General features: G+C 39.9%; 1 protein-coding gene across 7 annotated transcripts in view; it reads right to left on the reverse strand.

Annotated features, from left to right (window-relative positions):
- The window catches only part of LIN9 (lin-9 DREAM MuvB core complex component), a 51208-nt gene that overhangs the window by 11591 nt on the left and 12100 nt on the right, over nucleotides 1-27517 (reverse strand). For all 7 annotated transcript variants that reach the window (XM_079763417.1, XM_079763422.1, XM_079763418.1 and 4 more), the window contains 7 exons: nucleotides 18711-18844; nucleotides 17165-17290; nucleotides 15056-15213; nucleotides 11440-11573; nucleotides 8571-8690; nucleotides 7230-7331; nucleotides 2973-3053 (listed from right to left, as the gene is read on the reverse strand). In XM_079763417.1, the coding sequence (XP_079619543.1) occupies nucleotides 2973-3053; nucleotides 7230-7331; nucleotides 8571-8690; nucleotides 11440-11573; nucleotides 15056-15213; nucleotides 17165-17290; nucleotides 18711-18844 (855 nt within the window). The remainder of the gene's footprint in view (nucleotides 1-2972; nucleotides 3054-7229; nucleotides 7332-8570; nucleotides 8691-11439; nucleotides 11574-15055; nucleotides 15214-17164; nucleotides 17291-18710; nucleotides 18845-27517) is intronic.

Raw genomic sequence — 27517 nt, forward strand, 5'->3', positions numbered from 1 at the left:
ATATCCCAAGAAACCAGAAACACCAATCAGGTGGAGTGTGACATACAACATGGATTTTATTTTGAAGACTGGTTAACTGTTAAGAAGATTTCTGCATAGATTCATGATCCTCAAAATAAAAGACACCTAACAAACATGCTAAGGACAATGTGACAACATATTCAGGGCAAGAAAACCAGCTTTTGCAGCAGTGACTATGAGAAAGGGAAGGAGCCCAGAACACACAGTATGCACTTTCCCAGAACCCTGAGACACGTTTTAAAAAGGGCAGTCAGGACTCAGCGATACATCCCTCTTTCCTACTCTTGAGTTGTTAATGTCCATGTGTGACAAGACAAATTTTCAAAGTGGAAAAGCAATTATTAGAGACTGAGACTATTAGCTCCGTATCTATTTTTATATGCTGCTGAGGCAATTCAAATCTATTTTAATAAATTCCACACACACAATTAATTTCTATGTGAATGATCTAGGAGTATTTTTTAAATATTTAAATAATCTGAAATAGAAAAGGCATAATGAAATTAAAAATCTTAGACAAACTTTCACTGACTTTAATATACTATGTAATTTGACCAAGAAATGGGAGCTCAAACTTTAACTATGAATGAACCTGATAAGAAAACTTCTCAGGTATATGATTGAAAAATCTGTCCTTGTACCATAAAAATGACTAACCTATTTTAATATAATATAAAGTAATTTCCTCCCCCTTTCACTTTACAAGTAGAAAGTTTAAACTTTTGCTTTTGCTGGGTAAAATATGAGATAAACATTTGAGCTTTCAAAAATTCAAGGAGACTTTACCAGACCAACATTTTATTTTCTTTGTAAATTTCATATTAACCAAATTTTGACTTTGTCATCTCAAGTCAAAACATTTTCTTAGTCTCCAACATAACTTAATTATAATCAGTAGTTTAGCACTGAATTTAAATTTTTTCAAGCATTTTTTCTTGCCATCTTTTTGTTATTAACTTCTAAGCTTATTTGTACTGTGATCAGAGAACATTCTGGAGAATTCTAAACCTCCTGAAATTTGTTGAAATCTGATTCAGGGCCAGCATATAATTTTTGTAAATATTCTATGTGTGTTTCCAAAGAATAGTATCCTGTAGTTGGTAGATATAATATTGTACATATGTTAATAAAATCAAGTTTGTTCACTGTACTTTTCAAATCTATATATCCTTATTGATTTTTTGACTACTTGTTTTATTCGTTACTAAGAGGGCTATGGAAGTTGTCCCATTACAATAGTGGCTTTGTCTTTTTCCTTTGAGTTTTGGTGATTTTTGCTTTATATATCTGGAGGCTAAATTATTAAGTACGTATAAATTATTAATTTTGAATTATACCTGTATCATTAGGAAGATACCTGTTTATGTCCTATAATATCTATTGCCCTGAATTTTACAGTCAGGTATTAATCTATACTAATAAATGAGAAACATGCAAATTGACCATCACTCCGCTACACCACCAGCCAATCAGAGCGAGTATGCAAATTAACCCAACCAAGATGGCAGCAGCCACGGAGCTAGAGCAAGCAGGAGGATTGGGTTGCCCCCGGCGATAGAGGAAGCCAAGCTTCCCACCCGCCCTGGCCTGCCCTCCACTCAAGGCTACAAAGTTTCAATTATAGAAGATAAATAAATCCCAGATACCAGGGCCTCCGCTTGGGTCACCGGGGGGCGTGGCCGGCCTGCAAACCACCACAGGCCCCTTGCCCAGGCCGCCCCACGCCCCAAGGGAACCCCTGCCCTGATCCAGGACACCCTTCAGGGCAAACCAGCTGGCCTCTCTTATCTAATAAAAGAGTAATATGCAGATTGACCATCACTCCAACACACAAGATAGCCGCCCCCATGTGGACACAAGATGGCCACCACAAGATGGCCAGCAGGGGAGGGCAGTTGGGAGGGACCAGGCCTGCAAGGGAGGGCAGTTGTGGACGATCAGGCCTGCAGGGGAGGGCAGTTGGGAGGGACCAGGCTTGCAAGGGAGGGTAGTTGGGGGCAATCAAGCCTGCAGGGGAGGGCAGTTAAGGGTGACCAGGCTGGCAGAGAAGGGAAGTTGGGGGCGACTGGGCCTGCAGGGAAGGGAGGTTGGGGGGTACTCAGGCCTGCAGGGGAGAGCAGTTGGGGGGGACCAGGCCTGCAGGGGAGGGCAGTTAGGGGTAATCAGGCCTGCAGGGGAGGGCAGTTAGGGGTGACAAGGCCTGCAGGGGAAGGCAGTTAGGGGCAATCAGGCTGGCAGGAGAGTAGTTAGGCATCAATCAGGCTGGCAGGGGGGTGGTTAGGGAGTGATCAGGCTAGCAGGCAGAAGCAGTTAGGGGCAATCAGGAAGGCAGGCTGGCGAGCAGTTGGGAGCCAGCAGTCCAGATTGGTGAGGGTGAAGGCTGGGCTGAGGGACACACACCCACGTGCACGAATTTCGTGCAACAGGCCTCTAGTATAGCTATAAGATCTTCTGTTGTTATTTTAGAACTTTGCATTGTATATCTTTTCATACATTTACATTTTTACCCTTTGAGAGTCCTTTTATATTCAATGTGTCTCTTTTATACATCACAGAGTTATTTTTTATCCAGTTTGGAATTCTTAGTGATAACAAATGAAGATTTAAAAATAACATTTATCTCGCCCAGCCAGTGTGGCTCAGTGGTTGAGCATCAACCTATAAACCAGGAAGTCAAGATTGGATTCCAAGTCAGGGCACATGCCTGGGTTGTGGGCTCGACCCCCAGTGGGGCGCATGCAGGAGGCAGCTGATCAATGATTCTCTCTCATCATTGATGTTTCTATCTCTCTCCCTTTCCCTTCCTCTCTGGAACCAATAATGTATTTTTAAAAATAAAATAAACATTTATCTCAAAGTTTTCTTCCATAAAATACTTAAAAATCCTTAGATATAGAAGCCCTCACCATTTTAAAAGTAGACAAGCAAAGAAAAATGAAAAACATCCTTACCAATTTTTCTGCCTCGGTGTTCATTTCCCTTAATTTCTTGATATGTTCCTTTTTAATCATGAGAATTTTTGATAATTTGGTCTACAGAGAAATAAGAGATGTTTTGGATCAAATAAAGGCATTGAAGTGTATCAGTTAGACATCAAATTTCCAATTTTTCACTAAGATATTTGCGATTTCAGTGCTTCAATATAAATATAGCACAGGCGTCTGTAATAATAAAAGCGTAATATGCAAATCGATCGAACGACTGAACAGCAGAACGACCGTCCGGATGACCTTCTGGACGACCACGCTATGACACGTATTGGCGCCAGGCCAGCCAAGAAGGGTGCGATGCAATTGGTCAGGGGGCCCTGCCATTGTCCCACGATCACCCTGCAAAGGGAGGCCCAGGCCACCAGCCAGTGACACTGTGGCGGGTGTGCGGGGCCAGCTAGCGATCGCCCCAAAGAGGGAGGCCAGGCCAGCCAAGTGATCACACCTTACGCCTATCGCCCACAGAGGGAGGCGACCGGTGGCAGGGAAGTGGGGGGGGGCGGGGGGGCAGCGCTGCACAGATGGCCAGCAGTAGCAGTGGCAGGAGTGGGGCCAGCTGCCAGCAGTCAGGGGAAGGAAAGCCCCGATAGGCCCTGATCGCCGGCCAGGCCCCTAGGGACCCTACCCGAGGGGTCCCGGATTGGGAGAGGACGCAGGCCGGGCTGAGGGCCCCCCTCCCATGCACGAATTTCATGCACTGGGCCTCTAGTTTTATTTTATAAATCTGAATGGCTGACAGGAAAACATTATTTAAAATCCACTGCAACTAGGACACGTCAAAAGGACTACAGAGTCCACCTGAAAAAGCTTTCACTAACCCAAAATGGGACAATTGGTGAACCACCAAGAATGATAACTGCAAGGGATTAAAGCACAAATGTGTTAAAATCCATGCGTTCATATTAATACTTTAAAAAAATAACCACTGTTAAAGAATGCTAGTGACTAAACACATTATTTTATAAAATGGGGGAAAAGAAAAATCAAGCATCTATCCTGCCTTTCCTATATAAACTATACCATTAGGTAACCAAATAATAGATTAGGGGAAATTTTTCTTTATAGAACTCTTTCAACTAATAACTGAAGAAGAAATAATGGAATGAGAATAGCACCATTTTACCATCCTAATGAATGGTGGATCTGGGCATTGATAAACAGTACCAGCTAACATTATATTTAAAAAGAGATAAAATAGTATGAGTTTCCTATCAGAATACGTAACTACCTACAGAAGTAGTCACATAAAACAAGTAAACCAACCCAATAAAAACCCCAAATCCAATCAAAACTCTATATCCAATAAGCAATTTTCAGGAAACGCAAAAGACAGATCATGTTGAAAGATACCACAAGGATTCAGCCAGCAAAATCCAGTGGGAGCCGTGCTGGCGTTGCTCAGTGGTTAGAGCATTGGCCTGTGTACGGAAGGGTTGCGTGTTCCATCCTTGCGGGGTGCATGGGGGAGGCAACCAGTCAATGTGTCCCTCTCACACTGAAGTTTCTCTCTCTCTCCCCCTCCTTTCCACTCTCGGAAAATGAATGAAAAAAATATCCTCGACGGATATAAAAAATAAATAAAAACAGACTCTGGGAGACTCTATGGACAAATAAATTGTATGGGGAAACAGAGCATCTAACATTTAAGGGACAACTGAAAATTTTAAATGCTGACTGGATATCTGATACTAGTAAGATATTTTAACTTTTTAGATGTAACAATATTATAGTTGTGTTTCTTTTTATAAAAAGAGCCCTTAGCTTTTAGAGACACATAATGAAATATTGACAGATAAATGCTATCTGGTATTTGCTTCCAAATAACACAAAAGGGAGTAAAGATGAAACAGTATGGGTCAGGAGTTTTTTTTGTTTTTTAATGTATTGATTGATATTAGCCAGGAGTTGTTGATAGCTGCTACAGCCAATGATGGGTACAAAGAAGTACATTAAACAATTCCGTCTGTTTTATGTGCTTTAAATTTTTGATATAAAAATTATTTTAGAGAGAGAGGGAGAGGGATAGAGAAATATCAGTGCGAGAGAAACATAGATTGAATACCTCCCATGTACGCCCCAACCAGGGATCGAACCCACAACCTGGGCATGTGCCCTGACCAGGAATCAAACCTATGACCCTTGGTGCACGGGACAATGCTCCAACCAACCGAGACACATGGGACAGAGATGGATATAAAAAATTCTTAAACATTGGCAGAGGGACTGATGAGGTATGTTACACACGTGTTCATACAGACCTTTATTTACTGCTCAGTGGGTCCAGAGCTCTGGACTGGTCTGCCTTCACCTCTAAGTTGCTGAGTTTTTATGGAAATGTGTGTGATTTTAGGGAGTTAGAAGCATTAAAAATGGGATGAAGGCACAGTCTCTCTCCCCTAGTTTGTTTCAGTTTTGTACTGCTTATTTGTTCTTGATAGAAAATCACTTTGTTTCCTTTTAATGCTTTTCAAAACTGAGTACTCTACAAGAAAGCAGATCAGGCCCAGCCAGAGTGGCTCAGTTGGCTGAGCATCTCAGTTGGTTGTTATCCAGTGCACCAAAAGGTTGCCAGTTCGATTCCCGGTCAGGGCATATTCCTGAGCTGTGGGTTTGACCCCCATTCAGGGCAAATACGGAAGGCAACTGATCGATGTTCTGCTCTCACATAGATGTTTTCTTTCTCTCTCCCTCTCCCTCCCTCTTTCTTTCTCTCTAAAACAAAACAAAACAAAAATCTTAAATAATAAATAAATAAAAGTGGATCAGTCTTTTTCGATTCCTCCAAATCCCAAACCCCAGGAATAAAAAGTTCCCTCAAAAAGAACATTCACTGTAAACTATGAATTATGAAACTTGTAAAAAAATTTAATCTTGTTTATTTTGCCATAAGAAAAAATATTAGAAATAAAAGAACAAAAACATGTTCATATACTTCAAAATTTAATATTAACAAGAGTAAACCTGAGTTCATAAAACCTTACATATTACAAGACAAATACATAAAAGGACTCTTATTTTTACCTCTCAGATAGCTTAAAATATTAATGAAAGTAGTGTTTTAACTAGGTTTTAGACATAGATTTTAAAGTTAAAAAAATTAAGCACTGAAACCAAACATCTAAGCATCAATGAAAGTATCAATTCTTTAGAAGCAGTGCAGTAGTGCTGTTTCTGGCTCCCTCTGCTGGTTGATATTTCTCTCTCCCTAAATATGACATGTTAGCTTTATCACTATTTAAAGAAAGCATGTCTTAAAAAAAAAAAGGGGGGGGGGGGGGGGGGACAGTATCCTATTTGTGAAAAGCATAAGCTTTGGTTCTTTTCACAATTTAAAATTTTTATATAAAAACATATTCTCCACCTTTGAAGCCAAAGGCATAATAAGATTCTATATTGTTAGGAAATTTAATAGCATATGATTGAGGAATACAAAATGCTAAACACATGCACACAAATGACAAGACTTTTCCTTGAAATAACATCAGTAATTTAAGGGTAACAATGAATTGCAAAAGGTAACACTGAATTTTAAGGTAACACTGTTTTATAACATAATATACATACAGTATATACAAATTTTTTTATTTATAAAGACTATCCTAAGCCAAAGTAGTTTTTCTTTTGAAAAAAGGCAAAAAAGAAAGAAATCAAATATTATTAAACAATGACTCAAAGGAAATAATGTATTTAACCTAATTTTCAAAACAAACGTCTCATTACATTCTTAAGAGGCTATTTGGGAAAACTGTTCTATATAATAACTCTATACTTATTTCAATTTAGGCTTAGATCTTACTTGAATAAATATTTCTAGTCTCAGAAAGAAAGTTCTTCCTAACCAAAAAGCTAGCCAACACATCATAACTGTTGAGTTGGCAAGATGCATTGAGATAGCCAAATAAAAGCTTTATACTTATCCAAGTTATTAACAGCTAACCACTCAAAGTTTCACAGAGGAGAGGCGAGAATGGGAGAGTCCTTAACGTAACAAAATGATAAGAACCAAACCCAATAAAAGCCCCCCCCAAAAGACCTCTAAGTCTTTTATGGCTGTTATAAATTTTTATTTTTAAGCTTTGATGGAAATAATGAAGTTCTTAAAACCAATACAATGATAAAAAAATTTAAATATTTGGTCCTAGAAAAACTTTCAACTGCAATAACACAAAAGACACTGAGTTTTTTTAACAGAGTCAAGATATTAAGGAAAATTCTTACCACTTGAATAAGGAATTCTACTGGAAAACCACCCAACGTTTCAGTATCAGAGCCTGAAATCTTACTTCTCCACGGTGACTGTCCTAATAAAGGATCATTATCCTACGGAAATAAAAAGGAATCATTTAACCACTTTTATCTATATAAAAGGCTAATATGCTAAGTGTCCTTCCCACCTTCCGACCAATCACTATGACGTGCACTGGCCACCAGGGGGCAGATGCTCAATGCAGGAGCTGCTGTGACACGCACAGAGAAACGGCACCGCAGACTCGGTTTCCCCCAAGTGGAACACTGGCCCCGCCACCACCCTGGAGCAAAAGCCCACCAAATCACAGCCGATGCTGCTGAAACCCATGGCGCAAAATGCAGCCCACAGCCCAGCCCAGTCCAGGAACGGTCGCTGTGGGTGCCGGGTAATGACGTCATGTAGCAACACCCGGCTTCCTCTCCCTAGCGACTAGCCTCCTTGGAGTTCCAGGAACACACTACACTTTAACCAAATGTCTGTGAAGCGCTTTCCCATGCCTCATCTCATTTGATCCTGACAGAAGTCCTGGAGTAGGTAGATAGGAGACTCGATGGAATCCTATTTTCTTTTCATTAGCCAGAAAACGGAGATTTGAAAGCTTATAAACTTGACCCGACTGAAAAGAAAAAATGGTGGACCTTGAAAATGACTTCAGGTTTTCTCACTGCGCAGAATATAGTCAAACACTGCTGCAGTGAAATATTTTACCCTTTGTTCTCCCTGTGTGATCTACAATAAAAATCTGCTTCATGTTGATATTTAGTGCTATGTTGCTGACAATTACCTGAAAGAGAAGTTGGGGTGCTTCACGGGGCTGGAAAAAGTTTAGCTAAATCAGAAAGCAGGTCTAATTAAGCAAGTTTGTTCTCTATCTATAAAAGGCTAAGTTGACTCGCGTATGCATGATACATATAAAGCTCTCGCTGATGCCAATCGCACATGTGTGTTTCGATCTGTTATTGTCAATCATGAATTTGGTTGACACTTCTATTATAGAGAAAGGGTGAATAGAGATATTAAAATATTTCTTCTAATTAATTTCCTTTCAATATGCACGAATTTATGCACCAGGCCACTAGTATTTAGATAAAGAGTAAATTCTCATATATTTGATATTGTATTAAAAAGTCTTAAAAAAAAAAAAAAGTCCAAAAAAATATTTCCAGTTGAAGCAACTGTTTACTTATTTTATTTAAAATCTGACAACTCAAAATAATGTGGGCCTCTCCTGAGGTTGCTGTAATAGATGTATATTTCATAAACATTGATAATAATCATTTAAATTACTGATGACATTTTAAAAACGTTACCGTAGTGGGCGCTGGGAGAAGAGGAGGATAATGCAACCGTGGTGGAGTCATAAAAAACCGAGAAGGCCGCTGTTTTTGTCCAAAGGCAGCAATGGGCATTGTCTCGTGAGGCTCATTACTCTATGGGAAAAGAGAAAAGTCCGTAGACTTGTAGAAGTTTGCCAATCATTTTAGTCTCATACACATTATCTTTCTGCATGATATACACTCATGCAGAAATAAAAAAGTATTTCAGAGAATATATTATCCTACAAAGATCAAAGGGCTAGAACTTAAGTCAGAGTATGAAAATACTACTTGGCTACCAAGACAGTGAACCCACAAAACTAGAAGAATTAAGAAAATAAAAAGACCAAAAGACCAAAACAGAGGATCAAAGATGCTGCCTGTGTGTTAAAGACCATCTAAATGTTACCTACTGCAATTAAAGTGAACTCTCTGGCCAGAGAAAAATAGTTGTCATAAAGGAAATTACATTAATGAAGCAGAAACAATTTTCCTTTATTGGAAAGGAAGGTTGAAAGATTTCATCCTTCAATGAGAAAACTTATGGTTGGTATACTTTCCTCTATAGTTAGTCCAAATTTTCATTCTCTCTTATTTGTCCTCTCTAAAAATTACGTTGGATAAGGAAACCCTCACAATAAATAGTCATACTTTTTAAAAAGTACATATCAGAAAAGGAAGATTCTTCTATTTTTGCGCTAAGGAGATAAAGAAATTTTTATTTATTTTGTTTGTTTTTTTAAATATATTTTATTGATTTTTTACAGAGAGGAAGGGAGAGGGATAGAGAGTTAGAAACATCGATGAGAAAGAAACATCGATCAGCTGACTTCTGCATACCCCCTACTGGGGATGTGCCTGCAACCAAGGTACATGCCCTTGACCGGAATCGAACCTGGGACCTTTCAGTCCGCAGGCCGGCGTTCTATCCACTTAGCCAAACCGGTTAGGGCTATTTATTTTGTTTTTGTTGTTAATCCTCACCTGAGAGTATTTTATCCATTGATTCTTAAAGAAGTGTAAGGGAGGGGGGGAGAGTGAGAGAGAAAAACATTGATGTGAGAGAGAGACATCGGTAGGTTACATCCTGTACATGCCTAAGGGCCAGGGATCGAGCCTGCAACTAAGGTACATGCCCTTGACTGAAATCGAACCCGCAACCCTTCAGTCCACAGGCCAATACTCTAACCACAGAACCAAACCAGCTAGGGCAGAAATTTTGATTTTTAATTGTAGGCTCATAAACCTTAAAAGTCAAATTAAACAAAGAAATTTTTTAAAAGGGAGGCTAAAGGCTAACAATTTAATTTCCAAGATGCTTAGAGGCAAACAATCTATATATAAAAGGCTAAGCAACCGTCCGACCGGCCAAGTAGGTCTGATGCGCACTGACCACCGGGGGCAGATGCTCAATGCAGGAACTGACAAGCTGCGGTGACTTGGCAGCGGCAGTTCTCAGGTGACGCACCCCAGAACCAGTGAGGAGGGAGCCCAATTCTGGGGTGCGTTACCTGAGAAATGCCCTGTCGCAAACCGGGACCCCTCAGGGGATGTCAGAGGGCCCGTTTCAGCCCAATCCCCGCAGGCCAGGCCAAGGGACCCCACCTGCCGCAGGCGCCGCCCTTTGAGCCACGGCGCTGCCCCAGGTGCAGCCGGCCCGGGAGGGACCTCGGGAGGTTGGCTCAGGGCGAGTCCAGCCTGACTAGCCCAGTCCCACCCCGCCGGCCACCTTCTAATTAATTTCCTTTCAATGTGCACAAATCTGTGCACTGGGGCACCAGTTTTGTTATAAAAAGTTCATTATTGCCCTGGCTGGTGTGGCTCAGTTGGTTGAGCATCGTCCCACATACCAAAAGGGCATGGGTTCGATTCCCGATCAGGGCACATATCTAGGTTGCAGGTTCAATCCCTGGTTGGGGTGCATAGGGGAGGCAGCTAACTGATGCCCGCCCCCTCTCTAAAAATCAATAAAAGCACATCCTTGGGTGAGGATTAAAAAAAAGAAAGTTCATTACTGAGCCCTGGCCAAGTAGAGCTCAGTTGATTAGAGTGTTGTCCTGATACACCAAGGTTGCAGGTTCAATCTCTAGTCAGGGCACATATAAGAAACCACCAATGAATGCATAAATAAATGGAACAACAAATTGTTTCTCTCTTTCTCAAATCAATCAATAAAATTTTTTTAAAGTTCATTATTCATTTTTAAAAGCTTTGTTAGATTGAAGAGATTTATTAGTTAAAATTATTTTAACTTATTAGAAAGGTGTATCATTTTCATGACATGATTAAACCAGGTATGATCATGAAATAATGGCCCAGTAGTTTAGTGGACTGTATCAGAAACTCAAAAGATCTGAATTCTACTCTCAGCCCATCAGGAAACCAGCTCTAGAGCGTTGACTAAATTACTTACAGTGATCTGTAGTTACTAATGTCTCAGTGTAATCATGCACAAAGTGGGAGTAACTAACACCTGCCCTCTATAATGCTGGGGATAAACAGGAGAACAAATTTTAAAGTGAAAATTGTTACATCAGACTTTAAAAATCATTTTGCAAGAGGACTATAACAAAACAGCTGAAAACAAAAGTGTTGTAGAGCTTATTCTAGTCAGAAGTGACGAGTTCTGTTACACTAAAGTGCTATGTGGTTAAGGTATGATACAGAAATGGCAGATTCTCAATAATGTGGAATGCTTAAGTATAGTTCTGTCCCAGGGGTCCCATAGGCTGGGCTTGGAACCCTAAGGATCTTTTCCTCAGTGACCTGAAATCTTGGTTATATCATACAGCACAATCTCTAAGAAAATTCTACATAACATACTTAATATGCATAATATACAAATCTATTATGAAATACTCACAAGAACTTCATAGTCAGGGATAGTATGGGTTCCCAGCCCTGTCCTATCGAAAGTTACTCTGTAAGTAGCATTACAAGTATCCACAGCATCTATCTGCCCAGTGAACAGACCATCATGAACACCACGTAATCGTGCTGAGAAAAGAACCAAAAAAGGCATTATGTTTGGAAGATACAAAGAACTGTCAAATCTAAAACTGCTCCAAGCATGTAATTTGAAACGTAGAAAGAACAGTATTGTTGTCAGTTATAGTTTCAAAAAAATTTACGCATTTTTTTTCAGTTTAAAGAAACAACAAAAAATGTTTGAAACAAACTATAAATGATGATCCCTATTTTGATATATGAATGAAATCACATATCTACCAACCTAAAAACAAAAGATTTTAAAAATCACGGCTTTAAACTCTGAATTGAAAAAAGAAAAGTCAACAAAAGAACTTTGGTTATTATACTAATGAATGAAACAACAGGTAGAGTTCAACTTTAAAAAAAAGAAAAAGAAAAAAAGACAGGGATGCTGTGAAGAATATTCTAGGCCTGAGACTGCTATCCTTGGAAAGGCCTGACTGCAAGATTGGCATCCACCAACTTGAATTTCAAGAGTGTTCCTGTACTAATAAAGGTGGTTTCCTGTGCCTAGGACGTTTGTAAACACGATGTGGTTTGTGCTGAACACTCGCTTTCCTTTGGGAGTCTGGAATTCCAGTGTGTACTATGCAAGAGCACCCACGTGACCAGCCCCCATCAAACCTGGGCACTGACTCTAACGAGTGCCTCACGTGCCGTTACGACCTGTTGTTGGAGGGACTAGGCGGGTCCTGGGTGACACCACGGAAGGGGCTCTTGGAAGCTGGCACCCGTTTCCTCTGGACTTGCCCGATGCACCTGCCCCTTCGGGAACCTGGCTTTGTACCCTTCTCTGCGATAAGCCAAGACCCTGCGTGCTGAGCACTCTGACTCTTTCTAGTGAATCACCAGCTCGGGGGCAGTCTCGGGGACCCCTCACACAGATGCATTTTTGTGTCACTATTATTTAAATCCAATCTGAAATGACATCAGGAAAATCCAAGGAAACAACCATTTTTCACTCATATTCTTTTGAGTGAAAAATAGAAGAATGGCATGGAAGGCAAAGTGAGCCCGGCCAGCGTGGCTCAGTAGTTGATCGTCGACCTATGAACCAGGAGGTCACAGTTCGATTCCCGATCGGGGCATATGCCTAGGTTGTGGGCTCGATCCCCAGTGGGGGACGTGCAGGAGGCAGTCAATCAATGATTCTCTCTCATCATTGATGTTTCTATCTCTCTCTCTCCCTCTCCCTTCCTCTCTAAAATCAATAAAAATATATTTTTTTAAAAACTAGGCAAAGTGACATATTGCATATGGACAAAAAAGTACAATACACAATATCACTTTAACAGAACATATTCAATGTAAGACTGTTTAAAAGAATCGATTGATTTTAAAAAAAAAACACAATTACAGGAGCCTAAACTAGTCGCAGTCTTCGACAGATCAATGAAGGGAAAAGCCACATGTATATAGGAGATATGAGTAATAAATAAAGTTGAATAAGCAAGCATAAATACAGAAAAGGACTCCCAGTATGACGCATGACGAGGTTGATGACTCTTCTCCACAAAACAAGCATAAACCTGTACACGCAAGCATTTCAGTGAAGTGGAAATGGGTCAAATGCAAAAGCAACGAGGAAACGTTCAGTGTGAAAACGGTAACAGCTTCAGTAATGTCTGGCAGTCAGTGGCCTTTGTGCAGGAGGCTATGCACATCCCACCCCCCACCAACGGGTGGTGAAAATGGCTTTCCTCATGCGATGGCTGCTCATGGAAACCAGCAGTGCTGTTGCCATAGGGCAGTGGTCGGCAAACTGCCGCTCTGTTGACTACTGAGTTTGCCGACCACTGGTGACTAAATGTTACCGTGTAGTTGGAAGCTGTGAGGATTAGGCAATTGTGGCATATTGTGTGCAAAGAGGTAAATGGTAGTATATGACAGTGGTCGGCAAACTGCGGCTCGCCGCAGTTTGCCGACCACTGCCATAGGGAGTCGAGTCGATGTGGACCAATAGGTAAAAACCTGTGACTCTGCCAGTGAAAAGTGATGAATTAAATCAGGAAAGAATAAGAAAACCCACAGCTTCTGTAAGCCCAGGGGTAGTCCTGGCTGACATGAGCAGCAGGATAGCTAGACATTTAACAGAGATCCTGGACACGAGAGAGCCACTAAAGGGCTGAAGTAAGCGCTCCAGTGAGTCCTGGGCTAACTGGAAAACGACGTGGATGGTGGGAATACCTAAGAGAGTCTGGCAAAAAGTAAAAGCTTAGGCTTCCTTTCCCCCAGAAAACAGCTCCTGATTAGTCCAGACATTTCTCAATTACTAACCCACCCACTCACTTATCACCTTGCTATTTCTTGTACTACATAAGTTGTGATTTTAGTTTACCAAATTCTTGAAGATTAATCTAAACTTGGTTTTGGCAGTACTTTCCCTCCCTGTTATAACTGAAGAATATACAGAATCACATCTATAAATTGACAAAATTTATACCCTTACAAAATTTTGAGCAAACTACATAGTGAATAATTTAGTTTAATTAAATCACTAGAGGCCTGTTGCATGAAATTCATGCGGGTGGGGGGGGCCCTCAGCCCAGCCTGTGCCTTCTCACAGTCCGGGAGCCCCCCCGAATTGATCACCCCAAAAAGGTAGGCCCTGCCCACCCAGCCAGGGCTCTGTGATGGATTGCCCCCAAAGAGGTAGGCCCTTGCCCACCTGGCCGGAGCTCCGTGATGAGTCACCCCCGCAGAGGGAAGCCCCACCCACCCACTGTTGTGCTGCCGTGGGGTAGCCTGGGCCTCCCTCCTTGGGCAATTGATCGCGCCCCCCCCCCCCCCCCCCCCCCCGCAGAGGGAGGCCCCGCCCACCAGCCACAGCCCGCCGGTCAGTGGCCTGGGCCTCCCTCTTTGGGGTGATTGTGGAGCCCCCCAATTGACTGATTGCCCAGCCTGCCAGTGGCCTGGGTCTCCCTCTTTGGGGTGATTGTGGAGCCCCCCAACTGACCTATTGCCCCGCCGGCCGGTGGCCTGGGTCTCCCTCTGCAGGGTGATCATGCATTCAAACTGCACCCCACAAAGGGAGGCCCCGCCCACCTGCGCCTCCCTCTGCAGGGTGATCATGGGGCGATGGCCGGGCCCTCGACCAATCGCATCGCACCTGCCTTGGCTGGCCTGGCGCCAGTGGGTGTCATAGCGTGGTGGTCCAAAAGGTCGTCCAGAAGGACATCCGGCTGTCCAGTCTAATTAGCATATTACGCTTTTCTCATTATAGATTAGAAATGGACTATATCTAGACCCAAGGATCATAAGAACAATGGTGTTTGTAGACTACACAGAAAAGACTGCTTTAAAAAAGGAAAAAAAAAATTTTAATTTTGAAATTTAAACAATTCACAGATGAAGAAACAGTCATCTCTATAGTATATTGCTTTAGAACTATAGTTTAAGCTTTCTAAATTTAAAAGTCATTTCTCTAATGGAGTTTATTTTGGAGAAAAATTAAAAGTCAAAATATTAGTAAGCTTGTGTTTACTAACCTGTAACTTTGGTGCCAATAACCAGGGGCAGAGGAATCTCATCTGGGAGATCTTTGAACTGGGAAAGGTCCGCAACTTTCCTTTGTTGCAAGAGCCGGATTTTCTGCCGTTTCTGCTTTAATGCTGATCTTTCCTCCTCAAAAAATGCAGAAGAACATCTAGAATAAATTACAAAAATAATATAAAACAACTACCCTACACAAAAGCTTAAACCAGGCCATTCATCTCATTGTTCTCTTCCTTACCCTCATTCTTGAGTACTGTATTTAAAATGGGTTCATAGAATAATTTCTTTTCAAACATCTTATTAAAAACAGGGCCTTGCAAGACTCAAAGATATATAAGTAACTCTAGATTATTCCTTCCTACAAAGCAGAAGAATATGTTCACATACTTTGACAAAACTGTAGCTGGATCCCAGGTCTTCTCTTAAGGAAAAAGTTCAATTTTAATATTCTATTAAGAAGAGCATGACATTTTCCCTGTCACCCAGTGAGCCTACTAATACAGGAATTAAAAATTAGACGTGCCCGTGTAAACGTTTACTCATTCTTCCTGCCTTGAAGTATGAATACTAAATTTACTCTTATCTTTAGGGCCTGTCTTACTTATATTTTCAAATTCTATGAAGAACTAAAGGTATTTAAACATAGATTTCATGCCACAAAATATACATCCATAAGACCATCATCACAGTCAAGATAATACAGTATGAAGACACTGGTTACCATTAAGCTTCCTTGTGCCACTTCATTATCCTTATTTTGCACTCCTCCTACTTCCATACCCCCACTTCCCAAGCAATCACTGAGTGCTTTCCATCATTATCATTTCTATCTTCTAAAGTTTTACATAAATGGAATCATCTAGTATGTACTCTTCTGTCAGACTTGTTTCACTCAGCATAGTTATTCTAAGATTCATCCATGTTGTCATGCATGAGTGGTTCATTCCTTTTTACTGTAAAACAGTATTCTATGGATGCATCACAATTTATCTATTCACCTGTTGGTGCATGTTTGGGTTGTTTCCAGTTTGGGGCTATTACAACAAAGTTGATACAAACATTTGTGTATAGGTTTTTATATATAAACATATACTTTCATTTCTCTTACGTGAATGGTTGGGTTACATGGCCAGTGTATGTTTAAACTTTTAAGAAAACAAATATCACCAAAGAAGAAATATGGATGGCAAATAAACATATGAAAAGATGTTCCACATCATATGTCATCAGGGAAATGCAAATGAGACGAGATGCCACTACACACCTATTAGAACGCCAAAGTCCACACACTGGCACCAATGCTGGCCAGGCTACGGAGCGGCACGACTCTCATTCACTGCTGGTGGGAAAGCAAAATGGTGCAGCCACTTTGGAAGACAATTCATTTGTTTCTTATAGAACTAAACATACTCTGACCATATGATCCAGCAACCACAGTCCCTGGTATTTACACAAATGAGCTGAAAACTTAGGTCCACACCAAAATCTGCACATGGATGGTTATAGCAGCTTTTTTCCTAATCATCAAAACTTGGAGCAATGAGGTGCCCTTCAGCAGTGAATGGTATACATCTAGATAACGAAATATTATTCACGGCCAAAAAGAATGTGCTACCAAGCCATGAGTTACTAAGTGAAAGAAGCCAGTCTGAAAAGGCTACATACTCTACAATCCCCATACAAGACATTCTGAAAATGCAAAACTAGGGCGATGATAAGGTCAGTGGCCGCCAGGAGCTGGATGGAGGGGAGGGACGGATAGGTGCAGCAGAGGATTTTTAGGGCAGTGACTCTACTCTGTATGATGATAATGATGTATGTCCTTATATATTCCTCAAAACCCATAGAATGTACACCACCAAGAATGAACCCTAATGTAAACTATGGACTTTGGTTATGATGTGTTGATGTAGGTTCACCAATTGTCATACATGTACCCCTGTGTTGGAGGTTGTTGATCACTGTGAAGGCTATGCCTGTGCGGAGACAAGGGGGTATATGGGAAATCTCTACACCTTCCTCTCAATTTTGTTGTAAACCTAAATCAATGCAGTAATGACACTCCCAACATATTGATTTTACTTTAAACAAAACATTATTACCTCCGTGGTTTTCCCATTAGCCGTCTGATTTTTCCCCATTCCACTCTTGTTAACTTTCTTGTTTTCAAATTAGGAAAAGATTCCTTTAGACATACACAGAAATCATTATCACCTTCAAAGAGCGGTCTACAAAATAGAAATGGTATTTTAATGGTTAATACACACACAATGTGTCACTTAAGAGACAAAAATTTAAATATGCATTTCAATTTTCAACATCAAACTAATCACAAAATGCAAACTTTTACACAAAATATATACACATCAGATACACATTCAAAGGGCTAAAACTACATTAAATTCTTGACTTTCGTGGAACAAATAATGTGTAAGAGTTACTCAGGAACTACTGCCTGTGCTCAGAGGCCCAGGAGACACTGATGTTGTGAAATGTCCGACAGGAGTATATCCTCGAGGCTACCCTGGCTCTGGCATAGCACCTGGCGAGGATAAGCAATGTTAGCTACAAAGTGTCTGTCCCAAAAGTAACACCATCATCAAGGAGTCCACTTTGAGAATAAATCAGTTTTAGAAAACTGGAGCACTCCAGAAAGTTAGAATGGAATTCAAGAACTCAGATCACACTCCGACACCCTCAGAGCCTGCTTATATACCTATGGAAAATCTGTGGACAAAAATAATTCTATTCATGGGTTTGGGCAATCAAGAACCAGCAATAGTACGCGAAGGTCTTGGGCCTTGGCCGGTGTGGCTCAGTTGGTTGGGTGTTGTACTGTGCACCAAAAGGTTGCTAGTTCGATTCCCAGTCTGGGCACATGCCTGGGTTTGCGGGCCTGATCCCCAGTAGGTGGCATGCAGGAGGCAGCTAACTGATGGTTCTCCTCACATCAATGTTTCTTCTTCTCTCACCCTCTTCCTTCCTCTCTCTCTAAAAATCAATAAAAAAATATATTTTTTAAAAAGGTCTTGGGCTTAAATATGAACATTCATGAGATTCACCGGATGCAGAGTAGGCAACTGGCTCGGAAAGTAGAAGTAAAGGTAAGTAGCCAGCAAAGCACCACCAGTAACTGGCAGGGAACAGAATGTGATGGATGAGAAATCATCAGTAAATTCTGTTATTGAACAGATTTCACCCAAATTTCTTAATGTTTTACTTAAACATTTATGTGTAACTAAAGTGCATAAGTACTGCCAAGTAAGAAAGACTATATGTCTAAAAATCTTATTGAATCAACTATTTCTCTACTATTATACTAGCACTTAAAATCTGAGGATTTATAAAACAAGTCCCATTCATTGCAAATAATAGTTCTTTGTGTCAGTCTTTATAAATTATAATATAAAAATTATACTTTCATTTTATTTTACACTAAAATGTATAATAACTTCTTCCCCAAAAGAGAAAAAGGGGATGAAAACTATGAGAAATGGAAACGAATCAAACCAGAATAAAGAATAGAAAAAGGAATTCAGGACAAAATAGGATCAAAATGGACCTACAGAAAAGGTCATAGCTTATAGCGTTTGAAACACTTAAATTTTTGGTCCCAGTAATACTCAGGATCTAGTTCATGATACTCACTTATCTATGTTCGAGTAGAACCACTCGTATATGCACCATTTATGTGCTTTGGGAAGCTTGAGTAGGTTACGTAATCGAAAACCAATCTTTTGTGAGGCTTTCTTATCTGGTGTTGACATGGTTGCTGTAAATTTCTATACAATCAAGAAACAGAGATCAATTACATTTCCATTAAGTAAAAATGAGCATCTATAACATTGAATACATTTGTAAAAAGGTAGATTGTAGTTAAGTACTCAAAAAGACTCAACAATATCCAACATGAAATTTTTGTTATTATTTAATAAGCATTCTAATTAATTCTAACAAAGTTAATTAAAGCCACTGGTTTCATAACATTCTGACAAAGAAGGTGAACTATGTGTCCCCAATATGTTTGCACTGCAGTACAATTTCAATTAAGGCAAGCAGGAAAAAGACGCTGGTGAGCAATATTCCTAGAGTTCTCGGGCCAGAAAAGCCCCGTAAGAGAACTCTGCCACTCTTGAGTGTCAGAGAGAAAACATACAAGCAAGCACGAGGCCCAGATGGTTTCCAGTGAATTCTTATTAAACCAGGGCGCCAATGCTATTAAATTGGATTTAATTCTTATTAAATCTATTTAATTCTTATTAAACCAGGGCTCTACAGCAGCAGTTGCGACCCAGAGGTTGAGAACCGCTAGCAGGGTCACCTAAGACCATCGGAAAACAGATATTTACATTACGATTCATAACAGTAGCAAAATTACAGTTATGAAGTAGCAACGAAAATAATTTTATGGTTGGGGGTCACCACTACATGAGGAACTGTATTAAAGGGTTGCGGCGTTAGAAAGGTTGAGAACCACTGGTCTAAGTGATGACTTTTTGGGTTTGACATCAAAAGCAAAGGCATTGAGCCCAGCCGGTATGGCTCAGTTGGTTGAGCGTAGTCCCATGAATCAGGTCAGCATTCAATTCCCAGTCAGGGCACATGCCCAGGTTGCAGGCTCCATCCCCAGTAGGATGTGTGCAGGAGGCCACCGATCAACGATTCTCTCTCATCATTGATGTTTCTATCTCATTCCCTCTCCCTTATTCTCTGAAATCAATAAAAGCATACTTAAATTAAAAAAAAAAAAAAGAACTTCTAAAACTCAACAGCAAAAAAACTAGCAATCAATTAAAAAATGGGCACAGGCCCTAACAGGTTTGGCTCTGTGGATAGAGCATCGGTCTGTGGACTCAAGGGTCTCAGATTCGATTCCAGGCAAAGGCATGTACCCTGGCTGTGGGCACATACCCAGTAGGGAGTGTGCAGGAGGCAGCTGATCAATGTTTCTCTCTCATCGATGTTTCTAACTCTCTAGCCCTCTCCCTTTCTCTCTGGAAAAAATCAATAAAATATATATATATATATATATATATATATATATATATATATATATATATATATATATTTTAAATGAGCATAGGATCTACATAGACATTTTTCCAAAGACATATGGATGGCTGACAGGTACCCGAAAAGATGCTCCACATCACTAACCATCAGGGAAATACAAACCAAAAGCACAATGAGCCCAGCTGGTTTGGCTCAGTGGATAGAGCATCGGCCTTCGACTGAAGGGTCCTGGGTTCAATTCCAGTCAAGGGCACATGCCCAGGTTGTGGGCTCTATCCCAGTAGGGGGTGTGCAGGAGGCAGCCAATTGATGATTCTCTCTCATCATTGATGTTTCTATCTCTCTCTCCCTTCCTCTCTGAAATCAATAAAAATATATATGTAAAATAAAGCACAATGAAATCTCACCTTACACCTGTTAGAACGGTTATTGTTAAATAAATAGAAAGTGTTGGTGAGGATATGGAGAAAAGGGAACCATTGTGCACCATTGGTGGGAACGTAAATTGGTGCAGCCACTATGGAAAACAATATGGAGGTTCCTCAAATAGTAACAGAACTACTGTATGATCTAGCAATTCCATTGCTGGCCATTTATCAGACGAAAATGAAACACTACTTGAAAAGATATATACCCCCTTTTTATTAAGCAATGTCACCCCAATAAATTTAATAATAAAAAGAAAAGATATACTCCCATGTTCACTGTAGTATTACTTACAATAGCCAAGACAAGGAAGCAACCTAAGTGTCCATCAATGGATAAAAGAATAAAGAAAATATGCTACACAGATACACACACACACACACACACACACACACACACACACACACACACTGGAATATTATTCAGCTATAAAAAAGAACGAAATCTTGCTATTTGTGGCAGCATGGATGGACTTTGAGAGCATTATGTTAAGTGAAATATATCAGACAGAGAAAGACAAATACCATATGATCTCACTTATATGTATAATCTAAACCAACCAAACAAAAACAAGTCCAAATTCAAAGATACAGAGAACAGATTGGTTGCCAGAGGTAGGAAGTGGGAAATGGGCCAAATAGGTCAAAAGGTAGAAACTTCCAGTTACAAAATTAGTCAGTCACAGGGACGGGACACAAGTATGATGACTATCGTTAATACAGTATTGCATGTTTAAAAGTTGCTAAGAGATTTTAAAAGGTCTCATAATAAGAAAAAATATTTGTTACTGTGGTGACAAATGTTAACCAGACTTATTATGGCGATGATTTTGCAATATATACAAATATCAATCATTATATTGTACACCTGAAAGTAATATAATATTTATGTCATTATATCTCAATTTTTAAAAAGCTTTAAAAAAAGAATGTTACCAGATAAACACCATCAGAACATCAAAAGAACACAGCACAACCAACTGAAATTTATGTCAAAAATGCAAGGATTATAAATAAACACACAAAACAAAATGCAAGGAGAGTCCAGTATTAAAAAACTGTTAATATAACTTGCCATTATTAATAAATCAAAACAATAAAACTCTTATGATCACCTTCACTGATGTTAAAGACATTGACAAAATTCAATATCCATTAAAATAATTCTTAATAGAACAGAAATAGAGGAAACCACTGAAAAAATACAATAAGCTAAAAGTTAAATGATACACCTAAAGTAATGCTTGGAGGAAAATCTATAGGGTAAATGCCTATACTAGAAAGGAAGAAAGATCTCAAATATACAACCTACCTTTCCACTTTAAGAAACTAGAAAAGAACAAATAATACCCAAAGCAAGCAGAAGAAAAAAATAATCAAGATTAGAACTGAAATAAATGAAATAAAAAACAGAAAAACAATAGAAAAAAATTTTGATGAAACCAAAAGTTCTTTGAAAAGATCAACAAAATTGACAAACCTTATCCTGGCTAGGTAGCTCAGCTGATCAGAGCATTCTCCTACACTGAGGTTGAGAGTTTGATCCCCAGTCAGGGCACATACAAGAAGCAACCAATGAATGCATCAATAAGTGGAACAACAAATCCCTGTTTCCCTCTCTCAAATCAATAACATAAAATGAACTGACAGCCCTGGCCAGTGTGGCTTGGTTGGTTGGAGCATTGTCCCATGCACCAAGGGTCACAGGTTCCATTCCCAGTCAGGGCACATACCCAGGTCAGGTTGCTATGCATCGATGTTTCCCTTTCTCTCTTTCTCTCTCTGTCTCTCTCCCTCCCTCTTTCCCACTCTCTCTTGAAATCAATGAAAGCATATCCTCAGGTGAGAATTAAAGAAAAAAAGAAAAAATTGACAAACCTTTACCTAGACTGACCAAGAAAATAAAAACAGATACTTTCTTAACCTATACAACACATTTCTCTCCATTCCAATACAAAGGTCAGTATTCAATGTTTAAATATTAAAAGCATTCTCATTAAAATGAGAAATATGTCAAAGATGTTAACTTTGTTTTGATGGAATTAGCCAATTAGATAAGAAAATTGTAAAGAGAAAACAAAACTACCATTATTTGTAGATAATATGACTAACCTAGAAAACTCAAGAAAATCAACTATAACTGTTAAAAATAAGATGATTTAATAATGTGGGTGAATACAAGTTGATATAAAAATATCTTTAAAAAGTCACTATCTTTTCAATATATAAATGAGAACTGGTTAGATAATAAAACAGAAGAAATATCCTATTTATGACAGCAAAAATGACAAGAACGAAAGTATTAAATACCTAGGAATACACTTAAGAAATGTGCAAGATTGACATGGAAAAAAAATTTGAAGTCTACTAGGGACATTAAGGCTTTTAAATAGGTGGAACTGCAACCAGTTTGTGGATAGGCATTCTCAATGTAACATATGTCAAACCCCATAAATTTATAATATTAGTGTAATACCAACAAAACTTCCATCGTGATTTTTTTGCTAGTCAGGTTGAATCTAAAGTTTACATGGGAAAAAAATGTACAAGAATATTTAGGAAAATCTAAAAAAAGAGTAAGTAATAATGCCTTATAGACATTTAACCAAAATATAAAGCAATATTAAAACAATTTGATACTGGCACACAGAGATAGGAGACATAGAGAGAAAGCCTAGAAATAATCCCCAATACATACAGAATTTGCCTCGCGTTGCAGGCAGCATCCTAAATCAATGTATAAATGGTGGGTTACTCAGTCCATGACCAGGACAAGTAGTCCTCTGGGGAGAAAAATCAGGTGCAGTCTTACCTCATTCCTTACTCTAAAATAAATTCCAGATGAACTGAATATTTAAACATTTAAAAAATAAAATGATATAAGAAATATGAGAGGTGGGGTGGGCTAGAAGGCGTCAAAGGGGGGATAAGGGGGGGCATATGTAATACTTTCAACTATAAAGATTAAAAACAGAAATTTGAGAGAATTCTAGAACTATAAATTTTAGACTAGGGGAGGTCTTTCTGAGCATAAACTCAGTAAATCATAAGAAGGAAAGATAGTTATATTTGACTCTTAAAATTTTTATTCATTCCTGCATGGTGAAAAATACAGAAACAAAGTGGGGGGAAAAAAACTAGAAAAAAATAATCCTACAAACTCTGAAGAAAAATACAGCCAATATAAACAGCCCAAAGGCTAATATTCTTAATACATACAAAATTCTTACAAACTAATAAGAAAATAACCGCCCAGCTGGGTGTGGCTCAGCAGTTGAGTATCGACCCAGAGGTCACCAGTTCGATTCCCAGTCAGGGCACATGCCCAGGTTGCAAGCTCAATCCCCAGTAGGGCGTGTGCAGGAGGCAGCCAATCAATGATTCTCTCTCATCACTGATGTTTCTATCTCTCTATTTGGGAGTTGTTAAGCATAAATAATAACCAATTTACTATAAATTATTATCAGAAAAAGTGTTATTTTTCTTTCCTTTGAGTTACTGACCCAGATTTTTAAATGGCTCATTGGATATAGTAAAACTATATTAAAGATCCCTTGTTGAGTATGGGGAAATATATTCAAACTATTAGTGGCAATAGAAATTATTCCAACTTTTATGAATTGACTTTTTTGGCACTATCTTCTAAAGCTTAAATGTTAATACCCTTGTTGTAGCAATTACACCTCTTTTATTCAACACATGGAAAACGAGGTGACTGTGCAGGGTACAGGGTTTCTTTGGGGTGATGAGAAAACATTCTAAAACTGGTCGTAATACTTGCTCAATTGTGCTTATATTAAAACCATTGCGTGTCACTTTAAATAGGTGAGTGGTATGATATGGGAATTATATCTCAATAAAACTGCTGAAACATAAAACAGCAGGGCTGTGGAGACAGGATGTCGGCCACTTTAGTAGCAGCCTTCACTTCCTAGCTTGTGGCCCTGAGCAAGATGCTTCTGTGTCCGTTTTCTCATCTGAAAAATGGGAGATGATGTAATAGTAACCTACTCATCAGGACTGCTAAAGATCCAATCAACATAACACACATGCTGGGGAGGGAGGGGTAGGAGTGGGAGGAGAAGGGCAATGGGGCGGGGCGGGGGGGGGGCATCTGTAATACTTTCAATAATAAAGGTAAATTGAAAAAACAAATAAAGGGCCCTAACTGGTGTGGCTCAGTGGATAGAGCGTCGGCCTGTGGACTGAAGGGTCCCAGGTTCAGTTCCGGTCAAGGGCATGTACCTTGGTTGCGGGCACATCCCCAGCGGGAGGTGTGCAGGAGGCAGCTGATCGATGTTTCTCTCTCATCGATGTTTCTAACTCTCTATCCCTCTCCCTTCCTCTCTGTAAAAAATCAACAAAATATATTTTTAAAAAGTAAATAAATAAATAATAAAAATAAAAAACAAAGGGATATGCCCCAGCCAGTGTGCTCAGTGGTTAGAGCGTCAGCCAGAGAATCCAAGGGTGGAGGGCTCTCTGGTCAAGGGCAGGTCCCTAGGTTGCCTGTTCCCCGCCCTGGTTGGGGTGTGTTGGGGAGGCAACCACTTGATGTGGCTCTCTCACATCAATGTTTTCTTCTCTCTCTCTTCTCCTCCCTTCTCCCTTCCACTCTCTCAAAAATCAATGGAAAAACTATCCTCAAATGAGGATTAACAACAACAACAAAAAAAAAACAACACACAGACAGAATACAAGAATTTAGAGGAGGATAAGGGAACAAGTCATGTCATGTAAATAAAACTTGAAAGAACTAGGCATGTTAAGGCAAGAAACGACAAACTCAGAAGTCTCATGCTCAGAGGCACAAAGGCCTGTAGATAGTCCTAGAAAGAATGACGTGTCTGCGGAGGACGGCAGTGGATGAGCTGAGCAGGATGGCTTTATAGTCGCAAAGACTCAAGTTTTCTGAATGCTTGGAAATTTTCCTAAGAAATAGCTACAGGAAAAACAGAAGTTTTAAAACAACCCACATTTAGAGAATTGTTATTCAAATTATCCTAATAACACACCTCTCCTGAAGTCAATACAAGGAAAAGTTATTTAACTATTTCTTATATTCACTCAACCTTGTATCCAACACCTACTGAGTCAAACTATGCACATTTTGTATTATTTTCGTTTTTTATTTTTATTTATTTTTTAAAAATATATTTTATTGATTTTTCACAGAGAGGAAGGGAGAGGGATAGAAAGCTAGAAACATCGATGAGAGGGAAACATCGACCAGCTGCCTCCTGCACGCCCCCTACCGGGGATGTGCCCGCAACCAATGTACATGCCCTTGACCAGAATCGAACCTGGGACCTTTCAGTCTGCAGACCGATGCTCTATCCACAGAGCCAAACCGGTTTCGGCTATTTTCGTTTTTTAAACTGAATTTTAAATGCTTATGTACATTTGTTATTGTCATTAAACATTGTTCAAAATACCTTTTTGTTCATTTTACAGAACATAAACATTTTTACTATTGAGATGATCATAAAGGCATGGAAGACGTTTTATGTGTTTGGTAGGGCATATTGCTGTTCACTCCTTTAATTCCTTCGATGCCCAATCCCTGGTTGAGAAAAATCACCTCTACTATGACCCACCACACTGAAGTCTTTAACACTTTTGGGGGGAAAATGAGCCCTGGCCGGGGTTGTTCATTCAGTGGTTCGATTCGCAGTCACGGGCACATAACTGGGTGGCAGGTTTGATACCCACCCAGTAGGGGCTCGTGCAGGAGGCAACCGATTGCTATGTCTCTCTCACACTGATGTTCTTCTTCTCTTCTCTCTCTCTCTCTCTCTCTCTCTCTCTCTCTCTCTCTCTCTCTCTCTCTCTCTGTCTCTCTCTCTGTCTCTCTCTCCCTCCCTCCCTCCCTCCCTTCCCTCCTCCCATTCTCCTTCCCTCCATCCCTTCCACTGTATCTAAAATCAATGGCAAACTATCCTTGGTGAGGATTAACAAAACAAACAAACAAAAATGACAGGGAAGTAGGGAATGACTTTCAAAAATTAAAAATTTGAGAGGGAGGAAAATCACATTATTCTCTTTTTTAAATATATTTTTATTGATTTCAGAGAGGAAGGGAGAGGGAGAGATAGAAACATCTATGATGAGAGAGAATCATTGATTGGCTGCCTCCTGCATGCCCCGTATTGGGGATCAAGCCCACAACTGGACACGTGCTCTTGAATGGAATCGATCCTGGGATCCTTCAGTCCGTAGGCTGACGCTCTATCCACCGAGCCAAACTGGCTTGGGCCACATTATTCTGGAAGTTAATATTTCCTTACCCAATTTTCATTCATGGCTTTGATTCTTACATGTCCACCATGACTTTTTAAAAGATGCCAGCCCTAGCCGTCTGGCTCAGTGGATAAAGCATTGGCCTGTGGACTGAAAGGTCCCAGGTTCAATCCCGGTCAAGGGCACATGCCCGGGTTGTGGGCTCGCTCCCCAGTGAGGGGGGGGGGAGGGGAGGGCCTGTAGGAGGCAGCTGATCAATGATTTTCTCTCATCATTGATGTTTCTATCTCTCTCTCCCTCTCTGAAATCAATAATATTTTAAAAATAATAATTTAAAAAATAAAAAAATGCCAAAAGTGAAAAGAAGATATTATTTCATGGTATATATGTTCCTCTTTTGGATAAAGGAAGTCTTCAACATGCTTCCCTCCATGATAAAGTAAAATTCTCTCTCATCTCCATGCCAAATTCCAAACTGATTCCATATTGCCAAACCCATTTGCTTAATGTCCACTATCTCCATTCTTTTTTTTCTTCTTTTTTTTAAAATATATTTTATTGATTTTTTACAGAGAGGAAGAGAGAGGGATAGAGTGTTAGAAACATCGATCAGCTGCCCCCTGCACACTCCCCACTGGGGATGTGTCCGCAACCAAGGTACATGCCCTTGACCGGAATCGAACCTGGGACCGCCCCCCCCCCCGCCCCCCCAGTCTGCAGGCCGACGCTCTATTCACTGAGCCAATCCGGTTAGAGCCACTATCTCCATTCTTATAA

This window comes from Cnephaeus nilssonii (genome assembly GCF_951640355.1).
Source record: "Cnephaeus nilssonii genome assembly, chromosome: 23".
NCBI classification, from domain to species: domain Eukaryota; kingdom Metazoa; phylum Chordata; class Mammalia; order Chiroptera; family Vespertilionidae; genus Cnephaeus; species Cnephaeus nilssonii.